The sequence below is a fragment of the Pan paniscus genome, chromosome 6, assembly GCF_029289425.2.
Source record: "Pan paniscus chromosome 6, NHGRI_mPanPan1-v2.0_pri, whole genome shotgun sequence".
Taxonomy (NCBI): Eukaryota; Metazoa; Chordata; class Mammalia; order Primates; family Hominidae; genus Pan; species Pan paniscus.
Genome location: NC_073255.2, coordinates 35168434 through 35189071, shown reverse-complemented (window position 1 = coordinate 35189071; position 20638 = coordinate 35168434). Strand labels below are relative to the sequence as shown.

At 34.6% G+C, this 20638-nt stretch overlaps 1 protein-coding gene across 3 annotated transcripts in view; it reads right to left on the bottom strand.

Moving 5' to 3' along the window:
- ZNRF2 (zinc and ring finger 2) overlaps positions 1–20638 on the bottom strand; it is an 82233-nt gene that overhangs the window by 5092 nt on the left and 56503 nt on the right. For 2 of the 3 annotated variants that reach the window (XR_004672403.3, XR_004672402.2), the window contains exons 3-4: positions 10142–10218; positions 5137–5242 (exon numbers count right to left, since the gene is read on the bottom strand). Coding sequence is in view for 1 of the 3 variants with exons in the window: in XM_055115819.2 (XP_054971794.1) it covers positions 5137–5242 (106 nt within the window). In the remaining 2 variants the exon portion in view is untranslated. The remainder of the gene's footprint in view (positions 1–5136; positions 5243–10141; positions 10219–20638) is intronic. The other variant, XM_055115819.2, reaches the window with a different exon arrangement.

The following is a 20638-nucleotide window of genomic DNA, read 5'->3' as shown; positions in this document are numbered from 1 at the left end:
CTAGGCTATATTCATTTGTTATTTACATGATTATATTCCCTTCTCTCAGACCCAGCAGGAAAGCACTATTCTCAATTTGGTATTTTTCATTTCTAGGCATCTTCTTACTCTATATAACTATATATGTGTATATTCTAAAACAACATATAGTACTGCTTCCATGTTTAAAATTTTATATAAATGCTACCATAAAACAGCATTATGCTTTTTGTAACTTGCTTTTTTTGCTCAATTTGAGATTTGCAATTGTTAGTAAGTCTCTTGTTTTTACATTTTCGCTTTTTGTTTTTTGAGACGGAGTCTTGCTCTGTCGCCCAGGCTGAAGTGCAGTGGCAACATCTCAATTCACTGCAAACTCTGCCGCCTCCCGGGTTCAAGCAATTCTCCTGCCTCAGCCTCCTGGGTAGCTGGGATTACAGGCGCCACCTGCCACAAACCCAGCTAATTTTTTTTTCTTCCAGTAGAGACGAGGTTTCACCATGTTGGTCAGGCTGGTCTTGAACTCAGGTGATCCACCCACCTCAGCCTCCCAAAGTGTTGGGATTATAGGTGTGAGCCACTGCGCCTGGCCTGTTTTTACATTTTCATTGTGTACAACATTCCATTATATAAATATAAACAATTTACATATACATTCTTTCACTGATGGACATTTTCAATGATGCTATGAACATTCTTTGAGATAAGGAGTTTGCGCCCAAATACAAGTTAATTTCCTCACTAATCACACTGTTTCAAATGACTTTAAAAAATCACAGCAAGGCTTTCTCAATGAAAGAAGCATAGTGTTGATTTAACTGGCAGAAACTCTTTATTGCCTTCTGGACTTGTACTTTGAATAGTAGCACTGTCTTAGAGCAAAAGATCAAGAGTTTCTCTAGGGCATATATGTAGAGGTGGAATTACTGAGTTGTAGAATATGTACTCCACACAGCTATTACAGGGTTATCTACCAAATATGCCTATTTATATTATTTATTGGCCAATTGAGGGTCCTTTTTTCTGAATTAACTGATAGTTTTCTAGGAAACTATTATCCAGGTATTTCAGTTATAATATACAGGCTTTTGATAAACACTGCTTTCCACAAAACTTTAAGCTAAAGTAACAGGGCTTGTGGGAAAAGTCAGGTTAAAGGCAGACTACTCAAATAACACAGTTTTATCACCAGAACAAAGACATGCTCATTCCTAATAAATAGAACATGACTGTAAATATGTTTTTTTTTAAATGGTGAAGTTAGCCTTACAGAAAGAGGATTAAGGTAGGATTGAGACTGCTGAGTTATGAAGAAAAAAGCTAATGCACAAATTGTGAGAACTGTGAAATATTAGGACTCACAGCAAAGCCCATGGTCTAATTAAACTAAGAGTAAGAACATGGGGAGATGGGTATACTGTATTCTTACATAGCTCGTTGTTAGCATATATGCTTTCATCTGCTGTTATCTGATGAAGCAGAACATTAATGTGCTGGAAAATCTTATGTAGAACCAGTAAGATCCTGTTATTATACTGTCTTCACTCTCCCATTTACCAAATGCAATGAGTTCACTGCATTACAGAAAGTCATAGAGGGAGAACGCTATTTCCAATACCAAACCTCTTTTATTATGTGTGTTGAAAAACAATCCTAGTATAAAGTCTAGTTTTTTACTTTTTTGCTGGGTCATGATACAAATAAGTTTTAATTTTTAATACAGCCAAATTTATCAATCTTGAAATTATTTCTTGGGGAGAAGTGTATCCCAGACAAAAAATAATTCCCTACCAAGAAGTCAAAAACATTTCCACGATTTTCTTTCCTCGCCACTTTAGATTTTGGTTCCAGAGGCAGGTATTTAGTCAACCTGGAATTGACTTTTATTTCAAATGCAAGATAAGGACTCAACTGTTTTTCCATATCAATAACCAATTGATCCCAGCACCATTTATTGAATAGTTCATTCTTTCTCTCCTATACTGTAATTTCGTCTCTGGCAAATCAATTTTTTTCATTTATTCAACATTTATATAGCATCTATTATGTATGTGCCAGCACTTGTTTATACCCTTATACTCTATGAAGTTGTTTCTATTGTCTTCATCTTATGAATCAAGAGAGAAAAAAACTAACTTGACCAAGATCACACAGAGAATCAGTGGAGGAGCTGGGATTCAAATGCTGAGTGTCTTGACTTCAAACTCCATGCTCTTAACTCTCATGCTATGCTGTCTCTCCAGATAGGCACAAGTGTTTATGGACTCCATTCTGTTCCACTGGCTCACCTGTGCCATTTCCATACTGTCTTAATTAATATGGTCTTATAATAAATCTGTACAGGACAAGTCCCACCAACATGGTGTTCTTCTTCATGAGTGTCTTAACTGTTCTTGGCCCTTCACTCGTTGGTTCCCATGCAGTTTTGGCAGCAACTTGTCAAGTTACATGAACTAACTAGTTGAGATTTGACTAAGGTAGTATTAACTATATAGATCAATCTGAGGTAAAATGACATCATTATGACACTGAGTCTTTCTATCCACAATATGGTAGATGTCCAGATTAATTTCAGATTACCTATATCTTTCAATAAAGTTTTCAAATTTTATCTAAAGGAAAGTCTTACATATCTTTTATAAAATTTAATCCTTATAAGCCTTATAGTCCTTTTAGTCTCTGTTGACATTAATGTTATAGTTTAAGAGATATTTCCTTTTTTCTTGTTGCAATATGAATGCAACTTATTTCCATAGGTTGATCTCATATCTGGCAACCCTGCTGAACTCTCACAAATTTTAATAATTTATCCAATATTTATTGTTAGCTTTTATTTTTAAATCATTAATATGCAAGGATAGAATTTTACTGAAAGCTTTCTCACATTTATTGAGTTAATGTTTCTTTCCTTTGTTAATGTAGTAAATTACATCTATACATTTTCTGTCTTACAGTTTCTTTGCATTCCCTAGCATAAATGCAACTTGGTCATGAGGCATTATTTTAGATATATATTGTTAGATACTTATTGTTGAGTTGGGTTTGTTGATATGTTTTTGGACTGTTATATCTATGTTCATGAGACTGTTTTCTAATTTTCTTTCCTGTACTGTCCTTATCTGAGTTTGTATCAAGTTTATACTTTTCTCATAAAATAAATGGGAGAACCTTCCATCTTTTTCTACTTCTTGGAAGAATCTAAGGTTGTTAGCATGGTGTTCTTTGGATATCTGGTAGAACTCATTGTTGCATTGTCTCTATAGGCCTGTTTTTTCTCATTATTTTTAATTTCTTCTGTGTCTGAATTCACATTCCTCATTTTTTCAGAACAATCCTGTTCTGAACCAACTGGTGGTTTGTGGGTCTCTAGTGTGTCATTTTAAAATTTATTTTCTTCTCTGATCTTCACTATTTTTTTCTATTTTCTTTGTGTTTATTCTGCTGTTACTTTTCTGATTTCTTAAGTAAGAAACTTGGCTTATTGGGTGGTTTTCAGCCTTTCTTTCTACTGTAACATGAACCTTGTGAGGATCACTCTAGGTACTTGCCAAAAACATCACTGTTATTCAGTTCTGAGTATTTCCTGCATTCCATGATGATTTTTTCTTTGATCCACAAGTTACTCAAAAGTATGTATGAGGATTATTTATCTTTTTATTAGTGACATCTAATAGTAGTCAGTGTACAGCATCCTATATGGTACCAATTCTTTGTACTTTGCTGCGATTTGCTTTATGGTCTAGGACATGATCAATTTCTATAATACTTCATGTGTGGTTGAAAAATATGTATTCTCTAATCAATTGATGGGCACAGATACAAATACATATACACATCAGTTAGATCAAACTTAACTGCATTGCTCTATTTTTCTAGGTCTTGATTCATTTTTTGTGTATGTGGCTTGACTCAATGAAAGGCGTACTGAAATGTTCCATTATGATGATAAATTTGTCAGTTTCGTCTGAGGGTTTTATAAATATTTTGAGATGTTATTAGATACATAAAAATAGAATGTTATTCCCAGCACTTTGGGAGGCCAAGGCGGGCAGATCACGAGGTCAGGAGATCAAGACCATCCTGGCTAACACGGTGAAACCCTGTTTCTACTAAAAATATAAAAAATTAGCCGGGCATGGTGGCGGGCGCCTGTAGTCCCAGCTACTCGGGAGGCTGAGGCAGGAGAATGGCGTGAACCCGGGAGGCGGAGCTTGCAGTGAGCTGAGATCACGCCACTGCCCTCCAGCCTGGGCAACAGAGCGAGACTCCGTCTCAAAAAAAAAAAAAAAAAATTGAATGTTATATACTTTTTGTCATTCTATAGGAATTCTATCCCTAATAATGCTTTTTGCTGTAAAGTTTGCTTTGTCTAATACTAGTTTAGCTTTGTAGTTTCTTTTAGTTAATATTTGCCTGGATATAGTTTTCTATCCTTTTACTTTCAAATGTTATGTATACTTATGTTCAAATGTGTTGTTTATCAACTACCTATCCCAACCTTTCAATCTGTTTTTCAACCAGTGGGTTTGTTCTATGTGTATTTATTATAACTGATATATTTGGATATATTTTTGTATCCATATTTTGTTTTATTTCCTCTGTTTTCTCTAAGTTTTCCCCCACCTCATCTTAACTTAAGTACTGTATTTTCATCAGGTTGAAAGTTATAGTTTTCTTTTTGTGGTTACCTTAAACTTTTTTTTTTTAACCCCAAATTTTTCCTGTATCACTCTAAAAGCAAGAAGACCATATGAGAAAGCAGACAGGTTTTGGAGTCAAGCAGATTCCAAATCTACTGGAATCTCAACTCTGCCATTTACTAGCCTTGTAACCTTGGGGCAATTCCATACTGTCCCTTAGCTTATTTTCTCAATTGTAAAATGCAATGGTTACAAGGCTTACATGAGATAATTTATTCAGGAAGCTATGGACAACAGCTGGGTCATAGCAAATGCTTTAAAAATAGTAGCATTTTGGATACAAACAGATGTGGGTTCAAGTCTTAGTTCAAATAGAGAAAAAAGATCATTAAGTTTTAAGAAGTGTGTGTGAGACAGGGAGGGGGTGGTTTCAATGAAGATTCCTTTTCAGCCCTAATTACAATGTCTGAAACTGTGAGAACAATCTTTTACTCTAATACCAACTTGGTGAACTTACCCTTTATGATATATGCATAGACAAGGCAGTCGCGCTATAGTATCTCCCTGCTGCAATTCTTCAAGGCATATTGCACATTCCCCAGCATCTTTACTCAGTACATCCTCTGAAGAAAGAGAAAATGAATTCAGGACAATAAAATTATCCATCAAATTGAAAAAAGAATTACGTGAATGCTAACTGATAAAAAGTTGTGATTCCACCTTACTTGGCATATCTTTTCGCCAGAAATACATAAAACTCAGCATGTGTATTTGAAATACTATTCATAAATGACTGAATAATGTTTACCTTTACTTCCATTGTCTCATGTTTTCATTTCTATTTTATTGAAGCATTACGGTAAGCAAAAACAGTACAGAATCACCCAAATTGGGCAGATTTTGCTCTATAACTTTATCAATAAGCTAGTTATTTGTACCATGAATTTCTTTTCCTTTAGTGTGACCAAGATAGTTCAAAGAAGTTTACAGTGTAATGTGGCTAAAAAGACATGAAAATAAAATACTATTATAATTTTAAAAATTATAAAATAATAAAATTGGGTAAGTTCAAGAAATCACCCCGAATGTGGGACTTTTAAAAAGTTGCTTAACTCAAGAAAATGCAAAGGAATATCAAAACTTTTGTATAGATTCTGAAAGAGACTTTTGGCAATCTGAGGATTTCAGAACTGGATGCAGCAATTCTTCATAATCTTTTTCCATGACAATGGCAAGCCTACTCCAGGCATTAATTAGAGTGGCTTCCAAAAGGATCTGCAGGGTATTTAAAAACAAACAAACAAAAAACTCTATGGTGTGCTTAAAATCTTCAAGGGTAAATCTCTTTATAATGCAAATGTTCCTTTTGAAAAAATGTTAAGGTTCTCTCAATCCATGTTTTATACTGAAAATTTAAATTATATTCTAATGCTAAATTTTAATTTTTAAAAGCAGTTTGTTTAAAATAGAGTATGTAAGCCAGATTTACTTTGTGACTGTTTTTTAAATGCAGAATAAAACATGCCATTACTGAAGAACATGGACAAACTGCTCCAGAGTATATGTTCTTCGTTTACAGAATGGAAAGCTAAAGCAGGAACATGCAATATGAATTTATATTATAAATAAACAAATTACTGCTTTTCAAAATAAAAAATCAAATATGCTAAACGGTAAAGACTGCATCAATCTCTACCTAAATTCTGAAAGAAACAGAAAGGCAGGGACGTTTTCTAAAGTTAAGTATTTGTTTGATATGCCCATTCCTCCTATAAAAACCAACCAACAAATTCGACTGTGTACATTATCTGTAAGAGTACCCTGCAGAAAAATTCATTCTATAAGAAGTGGTTCTTCCCTTTAATTATTCATTTGAGACTGCACATTAAGAAGGAACACAGACTCTATTTGGTCTACATAAGAGAAGATACCAGGAGATGATTTACTCAGAATGCTGGAGGAGGTAACAGGGCACCTTCTGCAGAATAAGCAAAGGCCTCAGCAAGAAGGGTTTATATCAGCTGAATGGACTGAATACGTTAGGAGTGATTTGAGCTAACTACTGGGCAGCTCACAAGCTAATATATTACAGTCAGAAACTTAAGCAGGTAAAGATTTCTGGACAAGCAAAGCTGGATAAACGGAAAATGTTATTACCACTTCCCTGAAGTGCCCTCCCTTTCCCCATTTTTTTTTCTCTTGGCCCTAGAGATCCTACCCACTACTCCTACCCCATCCTGCACCCCATGCCTTTTCTCATTCTCTTGATCTCCATTTTTCTCTTATTGTTCTAGTATCTTTCAATAGGAGATTCAGATAGGGAACAAGTTTAATGTGAAGCATCTAACTGATAGCAGTGAGAACAAAAAGAAAAAGGATCTAAAGGAGACACTAAAAAAACTTGGTAAAGGTCTATAATTCCAAGTAATATGGTATATTCTCACCACTTACGTATTTTTTCATCACAAAGGTATACCATTCTTATCAAAGAATTATGTGAGTGTAAGTTTCACAACCACCTTCAAAAAGTTAACCACCACTTTTTATCAAACCTAAAACATCAATGGTCATAATATGCACCATTAGCTTTATATACCACCAAGTAAAAAAAAAATGCTTCCACCAAACTATGATGCAACATCGATTTTAGACGCATCTCATTTTCAGAGCTCTTCAAAGTCTTTGAGATGAGAATATTTTAAAATGTCTACATTTTATCCTATTTATAAGAAAATTTATAGTACAACAAAGACAAATCCAACCTGCCTATAATTAACAGAATGATACATATTTTAAGAACACAATGCTATTTTAAAATTGACAGAGGCGAGACTTATCCCTCAGATGCTTTGCAGGTACTAAGTTTAAACAATCTTTTTAGTGTAATTCAGAATGCTGGGTTAAAGTCATTTAAAAAATAAGCTCCCTTAAACCCTAGCAATAAAAAATAATCAGAACTGTACTTCAGAATTGTATTTTCTGTTCAAGAAAAGTATACCTGTATACAAAAACATCCCGAACACACTGATTTCAGTGCAGAAACAGCCTAATATCCACTAAAAATAGCTTCTAGTGACATAATCTCTGCTCAGAAAATTAAAAGCTAATGTTAACATATTGTAGCCACTGATCAGTTGCATTTGATAAGCAACTCTGAGTTAGAAGATAGTTCACTCTGACTTCAAAACCTCATGATTACAGCTTCAAATAGCAAATGCTTAATTTTCACATTTTAAAGTCTTGTTTCCACTAGAATGTGTCTTTGTATGTTTAAAAACATTTTCAGTTTTGAAAATTCACTGTGGAATGTGATTAATTTTTGCCTACCTGGGGGTTTGCTCGACTAGTCCCCTCTCTCACCCCTATAATGACACTTTCATTCAGATGAAAGTTTTGAGCTTTTGCCTTCACATAGGTAACTACATTTCACAATTGTGAAAGACTTGTTAGTAATGTGATACATTCATACTTAAAAACAGGACCTGGAAATACCACTAAACCCAGGATACTAAAGCATCTTCAAGACAGTTGGGAAAAGATTAAAAATCTAAAGATCAGTTGAAAACATTTATGAAGATAACACCCACAGGGATTAAGGAGTCAACACTTCAGAACTGGAATATCTTGGGGTAGACTACTAACTAGCCAAAACTCATTAAAGAAGCAGAGAAGGGAACACTCACAGATTTAACTACCATAGTTGGCTAGTCTGGATTCCTCCTCCACAAGCTATGATCAATGGAGACACAAGAGATTGTTAACAGGGAACTAAACGTGTTGCTTTTTAAAAAGTGTTATTGCTCATACCTCAACATCTAGAGTAGTAAAAGTTAAATGAGCGCATTGCTTATCAGTTTAATGCCTTGTCTTATTCATGTAATCTATGCATTAATTTAGATGTACTGATTACAGGAAAAGAAAAGTTAAAAGACTGGAAAAGAGCAATGATTACGATTTTTAACCAGAAGTGGGCACTAGAATCACTTCAATGGGTGCATTTTCAACATATACCAAAAAATTATATGTACCTGAGTCCCACCCCTGGAGATTCTGAAATATATGCCTGCCTCACAAATGCGACTGCTATCAAAGAATAGCTTGTTTAAGTAGAAAGAGCCTAAGATTTAAAGTTGAAAACTTAATATGAATTTCCATTCTCACGAACAAGAATGTTCGTCAACCTCAAGTTTCCTTTTATTCTTCTGTTAAAAGTACTCAAAATATTAGAGATGAAATTTTAAAGAATTGTGTGAAAAAACTTTATAAGTTATAAAAAAACACTATACAAAATGTTAGTTATTATCAGATAGTACTTCATGCACCTCTCCAAAAACAAAGTCAGTCATCTTCCTATTTCTTTTTCTCTCCACCTTGGTATTCCACTTGTTTCAAACCTGAACAATGTCATCAAATAACTCCATGAAGACCAGGAACTTAGGCGCCTATTATAACTGCCAGGCTGGGAACAACTCCAAGCATATGACACTGTCTAATTAATTTATGTTTTGGCTTCATTCTATATTTTAAAAGGATTAAAAATGTGTACTTTTTAATGTGCTTTTGACATATTTAAGTCACATGTTAATCCTATGAAGTAACTATTGTTACCTTCATTTTATACATAAGGAAACTGAGGCTCAAAGAAGTAAAGTAACTTACCAGAAGTTACTAAACTACTAAGTCCTGAGGTCAGGATTCAAATTTAGACTAAGTCCTTGGCATTTTTCCTACTTCATGAATTCTGCTACAAGAAACAATTTCACTTTAAAGCAACGTAAATACCAAAGCAACTGGACTGTTTTAAACAACTAAGTTTTAAATACTCAAGCTACATATTTAGAGGAAGTACTCTCAAAACTGGTCACACGCTTTATCTTCTGGATAAAATAACTGAAATGACCTCACAATTAACTGCTTACACAATTTAAAACAGCTCTGTCCAATAGAACTATGGACGGTGATGAAAAAACATCTTTTATCTGTGCTGTCCACAATGGTAACCACTAGCCACATATGGCCTGAAAACAGCACTTGAAATGTGGCCTGTGCAACTGAGAAACTGAATTTTTAATTTAATTTTGGTAAAATATGAAACCTTAAAATATATAATAGGTAATGAATATACATTTATAAACTAGTTACAAACTTCTGTTACTTGATATTTCACTTACAGCTTCTCAAGCTCTTAAAATTTGCATTGTCCAAAGAAATTACTTAAAATTCAAGCAGCCAAATATGCAAAATTAAAATACTTAGCAGGTCCAAGCACATATCCATATAGTTATTGCAGATCAAGACGACATGGAAAAAAAAAAAGCAAACAGCCAAAATTCTTTAAAAAAAAAAAAACAAACAAAAAACCAAACCAACAAATAAGACTAAATTTGTTAGGCAGCCAAGGAAACTTCATGCGAAAATTTCATAATCATCACAACTTTATTTTCAGATCAAGCATCCAAACAGGTATATGATCTTTTCAGCAAAATACAATGCCAAGCACTATTATGGATCAGGCATTTTACCTGAAGACTTATTTTTTGTTCTTGAACCCTCAATGATAGCAGTAGAAAACAAAAGCAGCTGAAATGTGAAATAATCCCTAGAAAAATCAAGAATTAAAAAAATTTACAACATTAGTGAAAAGCAATTACTCAAAGAACAAAAAGTTGGGGCTCACAAGTTTTAATAATAAATACTTTCAGATATTAAGTTATCTCTTATATGTATAAAAGAACGTAACATTAACTAATTCTTTCAATTACAGATCCATGAGCTATTACTGTACTCAAATATAAATAGGCTTAGAAATTATATTTAACAAAGGGAAGTTGCCATTTTCACTGTAAGATAAATGTATCAGTAAAAATATGGGAATAACGTTTATTAATCTGGGCTTCTCTGCCTAGATGCCACTGAAAATTACTTTTTCAATGCCTCTCTAGTTTAAATGTAACTAAGAATTGATCGTTAAACATGTAGCTACTCTTCATCTGCACTGTTAGAAACTTAATGCAAAATTAAGACTATTCTTTAGGAGGAAATAAAATTTGTTACTCTTTTGATGATGACTTTTTAAAAAAAGTTTATACTCTTGGGAATATTCTGGAAATCGAAATTCGGTGAATTCGCCAAGAAAATGTAACTAAAATAAAATGGAACACAAATCACAAACTCTAAAAGCTACAATATACAAAAGGAGCACTAATTCCACACTTAGACATAGCTTTCTTGGGCCTTTTTGCTGCTAACTTACCTTAAAAAGCTAACTCAGGATTAAGTATTTTATAAGTATTAAGTATTTACCTAACAAGCCACAAGTAGTCACACAAGTTGTCTAGAAAATTATTAGATTACCAAGTTATTTCCCAACCATGAAATCAAACTAAGATAATTTTCCTATGCCCTCTCATTGTCACAAATCAACAATAAACTAAAACTTAAAATCAATTACACTGATTTGTTAAAACCTAAACAAATATTTTCCTAAATGAGTTGTCTACATGAACAAGAAAAAAAATGGAACTATTGAATACAGACCAAAATAGAATAAAGTATACTTTGAAGTAAAATTTCAGGTTCATTTCTCTTCAATCACTAGGAGAGAAAAGCACCAGTCCTGAAAACACAACAAAGCTAATATCTTTATCTGATTTTCAAGCTTATTACTGTATACTTTTAAAATTAGACAAATGTTTAAATTTTAATGTATGTAGGCTCATAGTGGCAATAAAAGAGTCCAGCAATCTGGGTAATACATAGCAATTTTTTTTTTTTTAATTTACAGTTTAGTTTCAAACTCCAACTCTTCCAATTTATTATGGAATATAACAGGATAATAGTACCTACCTCACAGGGTAGTGGTAGAAATAAATAATACCTCTCAAATGCCTAGTGAGATACCTGGAACAGAGCAGGTATGTTCTGAACACTAGCTACGTGATTATTCGCAAGAAGGGAGTCTGAGTTTGTTTTCTGCAATCTTAAGTGGTAATAATGATAAAACCTGCTTGACCTGTCTCTTAGGATCCTTGTGAAGATCTAAGGAGATAACGCAAATGAAGGCAGTCTCATGGAAAAAGAACAGGCTTGAGCTTTGGACAAGTCACAAACCTCTTTGAGCCTCATTTTCATAAAATAAATTGCAATGCAAGTGATAATACCTACATCTCACATGGTCTTTAATACTGATGATTAAAAATAAATCTAATGAATGTGAAAATGTGTAAAAGGCACTAAATGTTAGCTGATTGTAAACAAAATTTTACTACAGCAATATTGAAATAAGCTGGAAAATGCCAATTCACACAGCTATGACAACATACAACAATAAATATCAAATGTTACATCAGAACTATCATTAGATTTATAAATCTGGATTCGATATCATTTTGTTAGAATGAATTTGAGGAGTAGTATTACAATGTGCATATCTACTACTGTTTTTCTTGAAAGTGAAGTATGTAAGTAAGGCTTTTTCTCTTCTGCTTCTTCTAGAGGCTATGAGATAATTAGCAGGCTGACTATAATCAGTATGCATGGGTCACAAACTCAGATGCCTAAAGATGCGGCTCATCTTAACTATTTTATAAGAAAAAAGAATAGTACAATTGTAACAATAAATGCCTGTTGAATTTGGTCTTGGTTTCAGGGATTTTTAGAGAATGGAAGCAAACTGGTACATGCAGTCCTATCAAAAAGGGGCAGCTGCTTTTACGAGTAGAATGCCATGGGAAAATAAAGGCCCAGGGTGGCCAGATGTATATTAAAGCAGGTGGAAATGTAGGTATTCAGATGAATATTCTCATTTGTGAATGCTCAAAAAACATTTCTGATGCTGTGTAAGCAAAATAAAACATGGCTGTGAGTCAGATGTGGCCAATCCTTTGCCACCTCTGTATTAAAGAAACAGGGTAAATTCTATGAGGGCAGGGGACCTTGTAGATTTAGCTTATCCCAGCATGCAGCATAGTGTTTTGCACATTCTAAGTGCTCAATAAATATTTTTTGAACAACTAATGAAGCAACCGATCTCAGAAGACTAAGGAAAACACCAAGCAACAAGTGAAGAGCCAATGAACAGAGAAAACGCCCCAAAGCAATGGGTTGTTGTTGCCACTGACTTGAGCACTTTGACTGCTTGTGGTTTTGGTGACTCAGCTGAAGTCAGATCTTTTTTTTTTTTTTTTTTTTTTTTACATTTTTAAGTGTATTGACTTCTTTATACAGGAAGTGCGTGTCCGCCACTCAACCAAAAAGTACTGAATATATAAATGTGCCAAGTTTACCAATAAATGCTTGCATGTTTATTAGTATATGTGGGTGAAGTATTAAAAGTATGTATGAACAGGAAAAATATTTAAAATGTCCATTCCTGAGATATTAAGGCAAAACATAAAATTCTAACATATTTAGAAAAATCAAGTATCTAAGAACCAGCAGCTCTGGCTAAATTAGAACTTATGCAACATGAACAACTGAGAATTCTTTCTTGATCCCCTTTACCTTGCTCCTAAACTACTAAAATAACTGTGACTAATTGCTGGATCCTGGAGAATATAAATCTAGATTCATCTGAAACCTCAGGTAATGTAACCAACCATGTGAGAATCAAGAAACAGCAAGTGTGAAGTTATTTTGTTTTATTTTATTTTTTTTGAGACAGAGTCTTGCTCTGTTACTTGGGCTGGAGTGCAGTGGTACAATCTCAGCTCACTGCAGCCTCTGCCTCCTGGGCTCAAGCGATTCTCCTGCCTCAGCCTCCAGAGTAGATGAGACTACAAGCATGTACCACCATGGATTTTTTTTCTTTTTAATTGTTCTAAGGAAAGGGTGAAAAACACATTGATTTGGAAAAAGGTTTATTTCTTTTCACTGGACTTGGTCAATGTCCTCTAATCCTTAAACTGCCCAAGCAGTCAGCAGTACCTAAGTGAATCTAACAGAGCAGGGAGGAAGGCTGCTCTCACTGACACTGAAAGCACCAGAAAGAAGCCAGAGTTGGGATGAAAATGAAAACTCTCTCTGCTCCAAGGAACAATTTCCAAATTCAAACAAAAATTCTTCGTGTGACAGGCTACTGACCAACAGGCTCACAAAAGAGAAATAACTTTCATTCTATTTTTTTCTATTTGAGAAAAAAGATAACAGTATGACCGACATAGGTAATGAGAGATTCTGTAACTCGTAACATTACATAACTGAGAAAGATCATTAACTATGTAAGTATATGCAGGAATGGATGAGGGGGAATCACACCAAAAAATTTAAATAGGCACCTACTATAGGGACAGAATAAATGAGGGAAGACAGGAAGGAAGGAGGCAACAATGATGACAACTTTAGCAGTAAAAATTCCTAGAATGAAAAAACCCGTAATTTTTCAATTTAATATTTCAGAGGCAGGGAAAAAGTCACTGAAAATAACAAATTAGTGGTCTAGAATAAATATCATGTAAATAACTCCAAAGAAACCAAAAACCATTAATAAAACTGTAAGACAGAAGACAAATCTAAAAACTCTAATATTAAAATTATAGAAGTCACAGGAAGAATAAAAGGAACAAACAAAAAACAATCAAAGAAATACTAGAAGAAAGTAATCCCTAGGCTAAATAAGACTTGATTTTAGACTGAAAGGGCTCATGAAGTCTCAAGCAGGATGAATTAGAGATAGGAATAGAGTGAAAAAACACTTAAATAGATGCAGGATTAATTAGAGATGGGAGTACGGTGAAAAAACAAAAAAATTCTGGCTTTCAAAAATAGAAATTATGTTGTAAGCTTCCAAATGGAAAGACTAAGTTATTAAAATTTAAAAAAAAATAGTGAGACAAAGCCAGACTTCTTATCTACAATACTGCAAGTTAAAAAGTAGAATAACTTTGGCCAGGCACAGTGGCTCATGCCTATAATCCTAGCACTTCGGGAGACCGAGGCAGGCGGATCACCTGAGGAGTTGGAAAACAGCCTGGCCAACATGGTGAAATGCTGTCTCTACTAAAAATACAAAAATTAGCCAGGCGTGGTGGCAGGCACTTGTAATCCTAGCTACTCAGGAGGCTGAGGCAGGAGAATTGCTTGAACCTAGGAGGCAGACGTTGCAGTGAGCCAAGATCGTGCCACTGCATTCCAGCCTGGGCAACAAGAGCAAAATGCCACCACACGCACGCACACACACACACACACACACACACACACACAAAATTAGACTTAACAGAAAAAAAAAAACACTGAAATTAAAAATCCTATATACACCCAAGATAGCATTCATATGTAAAGGCAAATGAAAAAATATTTTGGGCGTCTAATAGCTCAGAAACTATACTACCCATTAAGACTGTCCAACGAAAATTACTCATGCAAGAGCTCCTAACAAACAAAAATTATAGTAAGAATGAAGATCTCAGTAACAGAAAAATAAAGAGTGTAAACAACAGCAGAGAGCAAGAAAACATGTATAAGCGAAATTAAATCTAAACAGATAATGCTGTATCTGGAACTGTAACGTAACTATGGGTTTTTGAAACAAAAGCAATATTCTGCCAGTAAAAACTTAATGTGAAGTCTAAATTATCTCCTAATAACTAGGACTTGAAGAGAGAGGCAGTGGAGGGTGGGAGAAGTGAACAAGTATATCAGGGGAAGAACTCAGAGACAATCCCTCATTCTGACAGAATAAAATAACCATGTTTAACGATATACACTAAAGTAAGGTAACCACTAAAAGAACAAAAAGGTGCATAATAGAAGTTCTAAATTAATCTGGAGGAAAGGAAAGCAACTTGATCCAGAAAAGGCTAGGAAGAACAAAGTAAATAATAAATAATTTTTTTAAAAAAAGAGAAGGACCACCACCAAATTTACTAGTTAAAATACAAATGTGTAGGTTCTGAATGGTGTAACAGAACACTATATATCCACTATCTAGCCTCAATAAATCAACATATTTACCATGAATACTAAAGAAAATAAGGAAGCAACTGTCCAAAAGCACATACAAGGATGAGATCACAAATGAGGATGAAACCTGAAGGGAAGGGGAAAAAAAAGCTATTACAAAAATGAAGGTAAAACTAGAAGAAGCACTAGAAGAAATCACAGGAACATCAAGGGGTAGAAATGAGAAAAATAAATAGAAAATGAAGAGTTAAGAATTAGAGGGAAAAAATGTTCTCTACAGAGAATGAGAAAAGGAAATGCAGTAATGCCTATCTGTAGTCAAAAATAATATTCAAGAAAACATTACAGAAATAAAAGTAGATCTAGATCTGCATATTGAAAGGGCACACCGAGTCCTAAAAACTGACCCAGAAAAAATCAACACAATTTCAACCCTAGTTGATACCGGTCATAAAAAAGAGTTCTTTGGGCATTCTGGAAAAAGACTAAGTCAATTTTAAAAGGAGGACAAATCAGGTGGTTTCAGACTTCTCCACAGAAACACATTATTATACTTGTAAGACCAGAAGAATGCTTAATATGTCCTCAAGTAGAGAAGGTATAACCCAAAGATTTCATACCCAGTTAAACTGTTATTCAAAAAACAAAAAGACACATAGATAAGCAGTCTGTGTTAAACATGCAAGAAATCTAGGTAATTATTTCCCATGAGCCCATGTGAAAGGATTTCTATGAGGATGAACTTCAGCTAGCCAAGAGACGTCTGAAAAACACTAAAGCAAAAGGATTAGCAGTGGCAGCTGAATCTACGTAATGGTAAGATTAAAACAAAAGTGGGAACATTGATTAGATAATGTATAAAGTATCTACCTAGCAAAAATTAAAAGAGGTGAGGATGGTGGGGGGAAGATGATATAAATAACTAGGTGTCAAAAAGTATTATTTAAAGCTAACAAAGCAAAGAGAAGTACAAAAAAAACTTAATAGTATAAAAGCAAACATTAGGTAATGTAACAACTAAAATTAGAACACGGGAAGGAAGGAGAAAAATTGGAAATACACTAATTTCATTATTGCTCATAGAAAAAACAGTATCTAAAAATAAGAGGTATTCTATAAAATTATAAAAGTAATCACTAAACACAGAAATACAGTTATAAGAAATACAATTAGAAACACCACAGTTATTTCTAATCAAAAGAAACAACACAGTTATTTCTAATCAAAAGAAACAACACAGTTATTTCTAATTAAAAAAAAAAAGAAACAAGAGCTGGGGCCGGGCGCAGTGGCTCACGCCTGTAATCCCAGCACTCTGGGAGGCCAAGGCAGGCAGATCACCTGAGGTCAGGAGTTCGAGACCAGCCTGGCCAACATGGTGAAACCCCGTCTCTACTAAAAATACAAAAATTAGCTGGGTGTATGATGGCAGGCGCCTGTAATCCCAGCTATTCGGGAGGCTGAGGCAGGAGAATCGCTTGAACCTGGGAGGCAGAGGTTGCAGTGAGCCGAGATCGCGCCACTGCACTCCAGCCTGAGTGACAGAGCAAGACTCGGTCTATTAAAAAAAAAAAAAAAAAAAAAAAAAAAAAGCTGGCCACCCAGTGAAACATTTTTAAAAAGTCATGAAACCAGAAAGTATAATGACAGAATTAGCACTGACCATATTAAGAAATATAAATGGGCTAAACCAACAAAAACAAACAAACAAAAAACAAAGATTAGATTGGATTGCAAATAAAATCTAACCCTGTACTGTGTATACAAAAAGCATATAAGAAACAAAAAATATTCAGGAAATGAAAATGAAAAAAAAAACTTATCAGGCAAATACAAACTAAAAGAAAGAATGAATTACAATCTTACTGTTGACAAGGTTGAACATAAGGCATAAACATTAAAGGAGACAGAGGAGCTTTTATAATATTAAAAAATGCACCCAAGTTATAATAGTTATGTTTATACCCATATAACAGCAGCAACATTTGTAAAGGAAAAAAAATATGCAATATAGAGAAAAACAGAAACATGAGTAGTAGCACACCTTAATTCACCTTAGTCCACGACGATCAAGTGAATTTAAAAAAAGATGAATATTAAAGACCTTTTTTTGAAACAGGGTCTCTGTCATCTAGGATGAAGTGCAGTAGCATTAAATTTTATCTATGTCTTTTTGTTTTTTCAGAGACAGAGTCTTGCTCTGTCATCCAGGCTGAGGTGTAGTGGTGCGATTATAGCTCACTGCAGCCTCCAATTCCTGGGCTCAAGTGATCCTCCCACCTCAGCCTCCCCAGTAGCTGGGACTATTGGCATGCACCACCACGCTTGGTTGACTTTCCTATTTTTTAAATAGAGATACGGTCTCACTATGTTGCCCAGGCTGGTCGGGTCTTGAACTCCTGGTCTCAAGTGATCCTCCTGCTTTGTCCTCCCAAAGGAGCTTTTAAATTACACATGAATAGGAAACATTCGCCAAGTGACCTTACATTAAACCACAAAGAAAACAGTAATAAATTTTGAAAATATAAAACTAGTACAGACAACATCCTCTGATCACAATGCAGCAAAACTAGGAAACAAATAGCAAAACCAGGGGGAAAAAAGTCCTCTACACTTGGATATTTAAAGATACTCTCAAATAACTTTTGAGTTAAAAAAGACACCCCCAAAATACAAAGTACCTCATCTAAAAAAAAACACTACTTATCGGAACCTTTGAAACAGAGCTAAAACATCTTCAGAGAAAAATTCATAGGCTTGTATACTTACGCTGAAAAACAAGAAAGAAAAATTAATACCCCCAACACAATAAACTCAGAAAACGCATACCTAAGGAAAGCACAATAAATAATATAAACAAAAGTCTAAATTAATGAATTAGAAAACAGAAAAATTATAGACTAACAATGGATCTCTCTGCAGAAACCCTACAAGCCAGAAGACAGTGGGGGCCAATATTCAACATTCTTAAAGAATTTCAACCCAGAATTTCATATCCAGTCAAGCTACGCTTCACAAATGAAGGAGAAATAATATCCTTTACAGACAAGCAAATGCTGAGAGATTCTGTCATCACCACGCCTGTCTTACAAGAGCTCCTGAAGGAAGCACTAAATATGGAAAGGAAAAACCAGTACCAGCCACTACAAAAACATAACAAACTGTAATCACCATCAACACTATGAAGAAATTGCATCAACTAACAAGGAAAATAACCAGCTAGCATCATAATGATAGGATCAAACTCACGCATAACAATATTAATTTTAAATGTAAATGGGCTAAATGCCCCAATTAAAAGACACAGACTGGCAAATTGGATAAAGAGTCAAGACCCATCAGTGTACTGTATTCAGGAGATCTATCTCACATGCAAAGACACATATAGGCTCAAAATAAAGAAATGGAGGAATATTTACCAAGCAAATGGAAAGCAAAAAAAAAAAGCAGGGGTTGAAATCCTTGTCTCTGATAAAACAGACTTTAAACCAACAAAGATCAAAAAAGACAAAGAAGCGCATTACATAATGGTAAGCGGATCGATGCAACAAGAAGAGCTAACTATCCTAAATATATATGCACCCAATACAGGAGCACCCAGATTCATAAAGTAAGTTCTTAGAGACCTACAGAGACTTAGACTCCCACACAATAATAGTGGGAGATTTTAACACCCCACTGTCAGTATTACACAGATCAACGAGACAGAAAATTAACAAGGATATTCAGGACTTGAACTCAGCTCTGGACCAAGCTGACGTAAGAGACATCCACAGAATTCTCCACCCCAAATCAACAGAATATACATTCTTCTTAGCACCACATCGCATCTATTCTAAAATTGACCACGTAATTGGAAGTAAAACACTCCTCAGCAAATGCAAAAGAATGGAAATCATAACAAACAGTTTCTCAGACCACAGTGCAATCAAATTAGAACTCAGGATTAAGCACAACTACATGGAAACTGAACAACCTGCTCCTCAATGACTACTGGGTAAATAACAAAATTAAGGCAGAAATAAATAAGTTCTTTGAAACAAATGAGAACAAAGACACAACGTACCGGAATCTCTGGGACCCAGCCAAAGCAGTGTTTAGAGGGAAATTTATAGCACTAAAATGCCCACAGGAGAAAGCGGGAAAGATCTAAAATCGACACCCTAACATCAAAATTAAAAGAACTAGAGAAACAAGAGCAAACAAATTCAAAAGCTAGCAGAAGACAATAAATAAACTCAGAGCAGAACTGAAGGAGATAAGAGACACAAAAAACGCTTCCAAAAAAAATCAATGAATCCAAGAGCTGTTATTTTGAAAAGATTAACAAAATAGGTAGACCCCTAGCCAGACAAAGAAGAAAAGAGAGAATAATCAAATTGACACAATAAAAAATGACAAAGAGGATATCACCACTGATCCTGCAGAAATACAGACTACCATCAGAGAATACTATAAAAACTTCTATGCAAATAAACTAGAAAATCTAGAAGAAATGGATAAATTCCTGGACACAGATACCTTCCCAAAACTAAACCAGGAAGAAGCAGAATCCCTGAATAGACCATAATAAGTTCTGAAATTGAGGCAGTAATTAATAGCCTATCAACCAAAAAAAGCCCAGGACCAGACGGATTTACAGCCAAACTCTACCAGAGGTACAAAGAGGAGCCGGTACCATTCCTTCTGAAACTATTCCAAACAATAGAAAAAGAGAGACTCCTCCCTAACTCAATTTATGAGGCCAGCATCATCCTGATACCAAAATCTGGCAGAGACACAACAAAAAAAAGAAAATTTCAGGCCAATATCCCTGATGAACATCGATGCGAAAATCCTCAATAAAATACTGGAAAACTGAATCCAGCAGCACATCAAAAAGCTTATCCACTACCATCAAGTTGGCTTCATCCCTGGGATGCAAGGCTGGTTCAACATACACAAATCAATAAATGTACACATCAACAGAACCAATGACAAAAACCACATGATTATCTCAACAGATGCAGAAAGGCCTTTGATAAAATTCAACACCCCTTCATGCTAAAAACTCTCAATAAACTAGGTATTGATGAAATGTATCTCAAAATAATAACTATTTATGACAAACCCACAGCCAA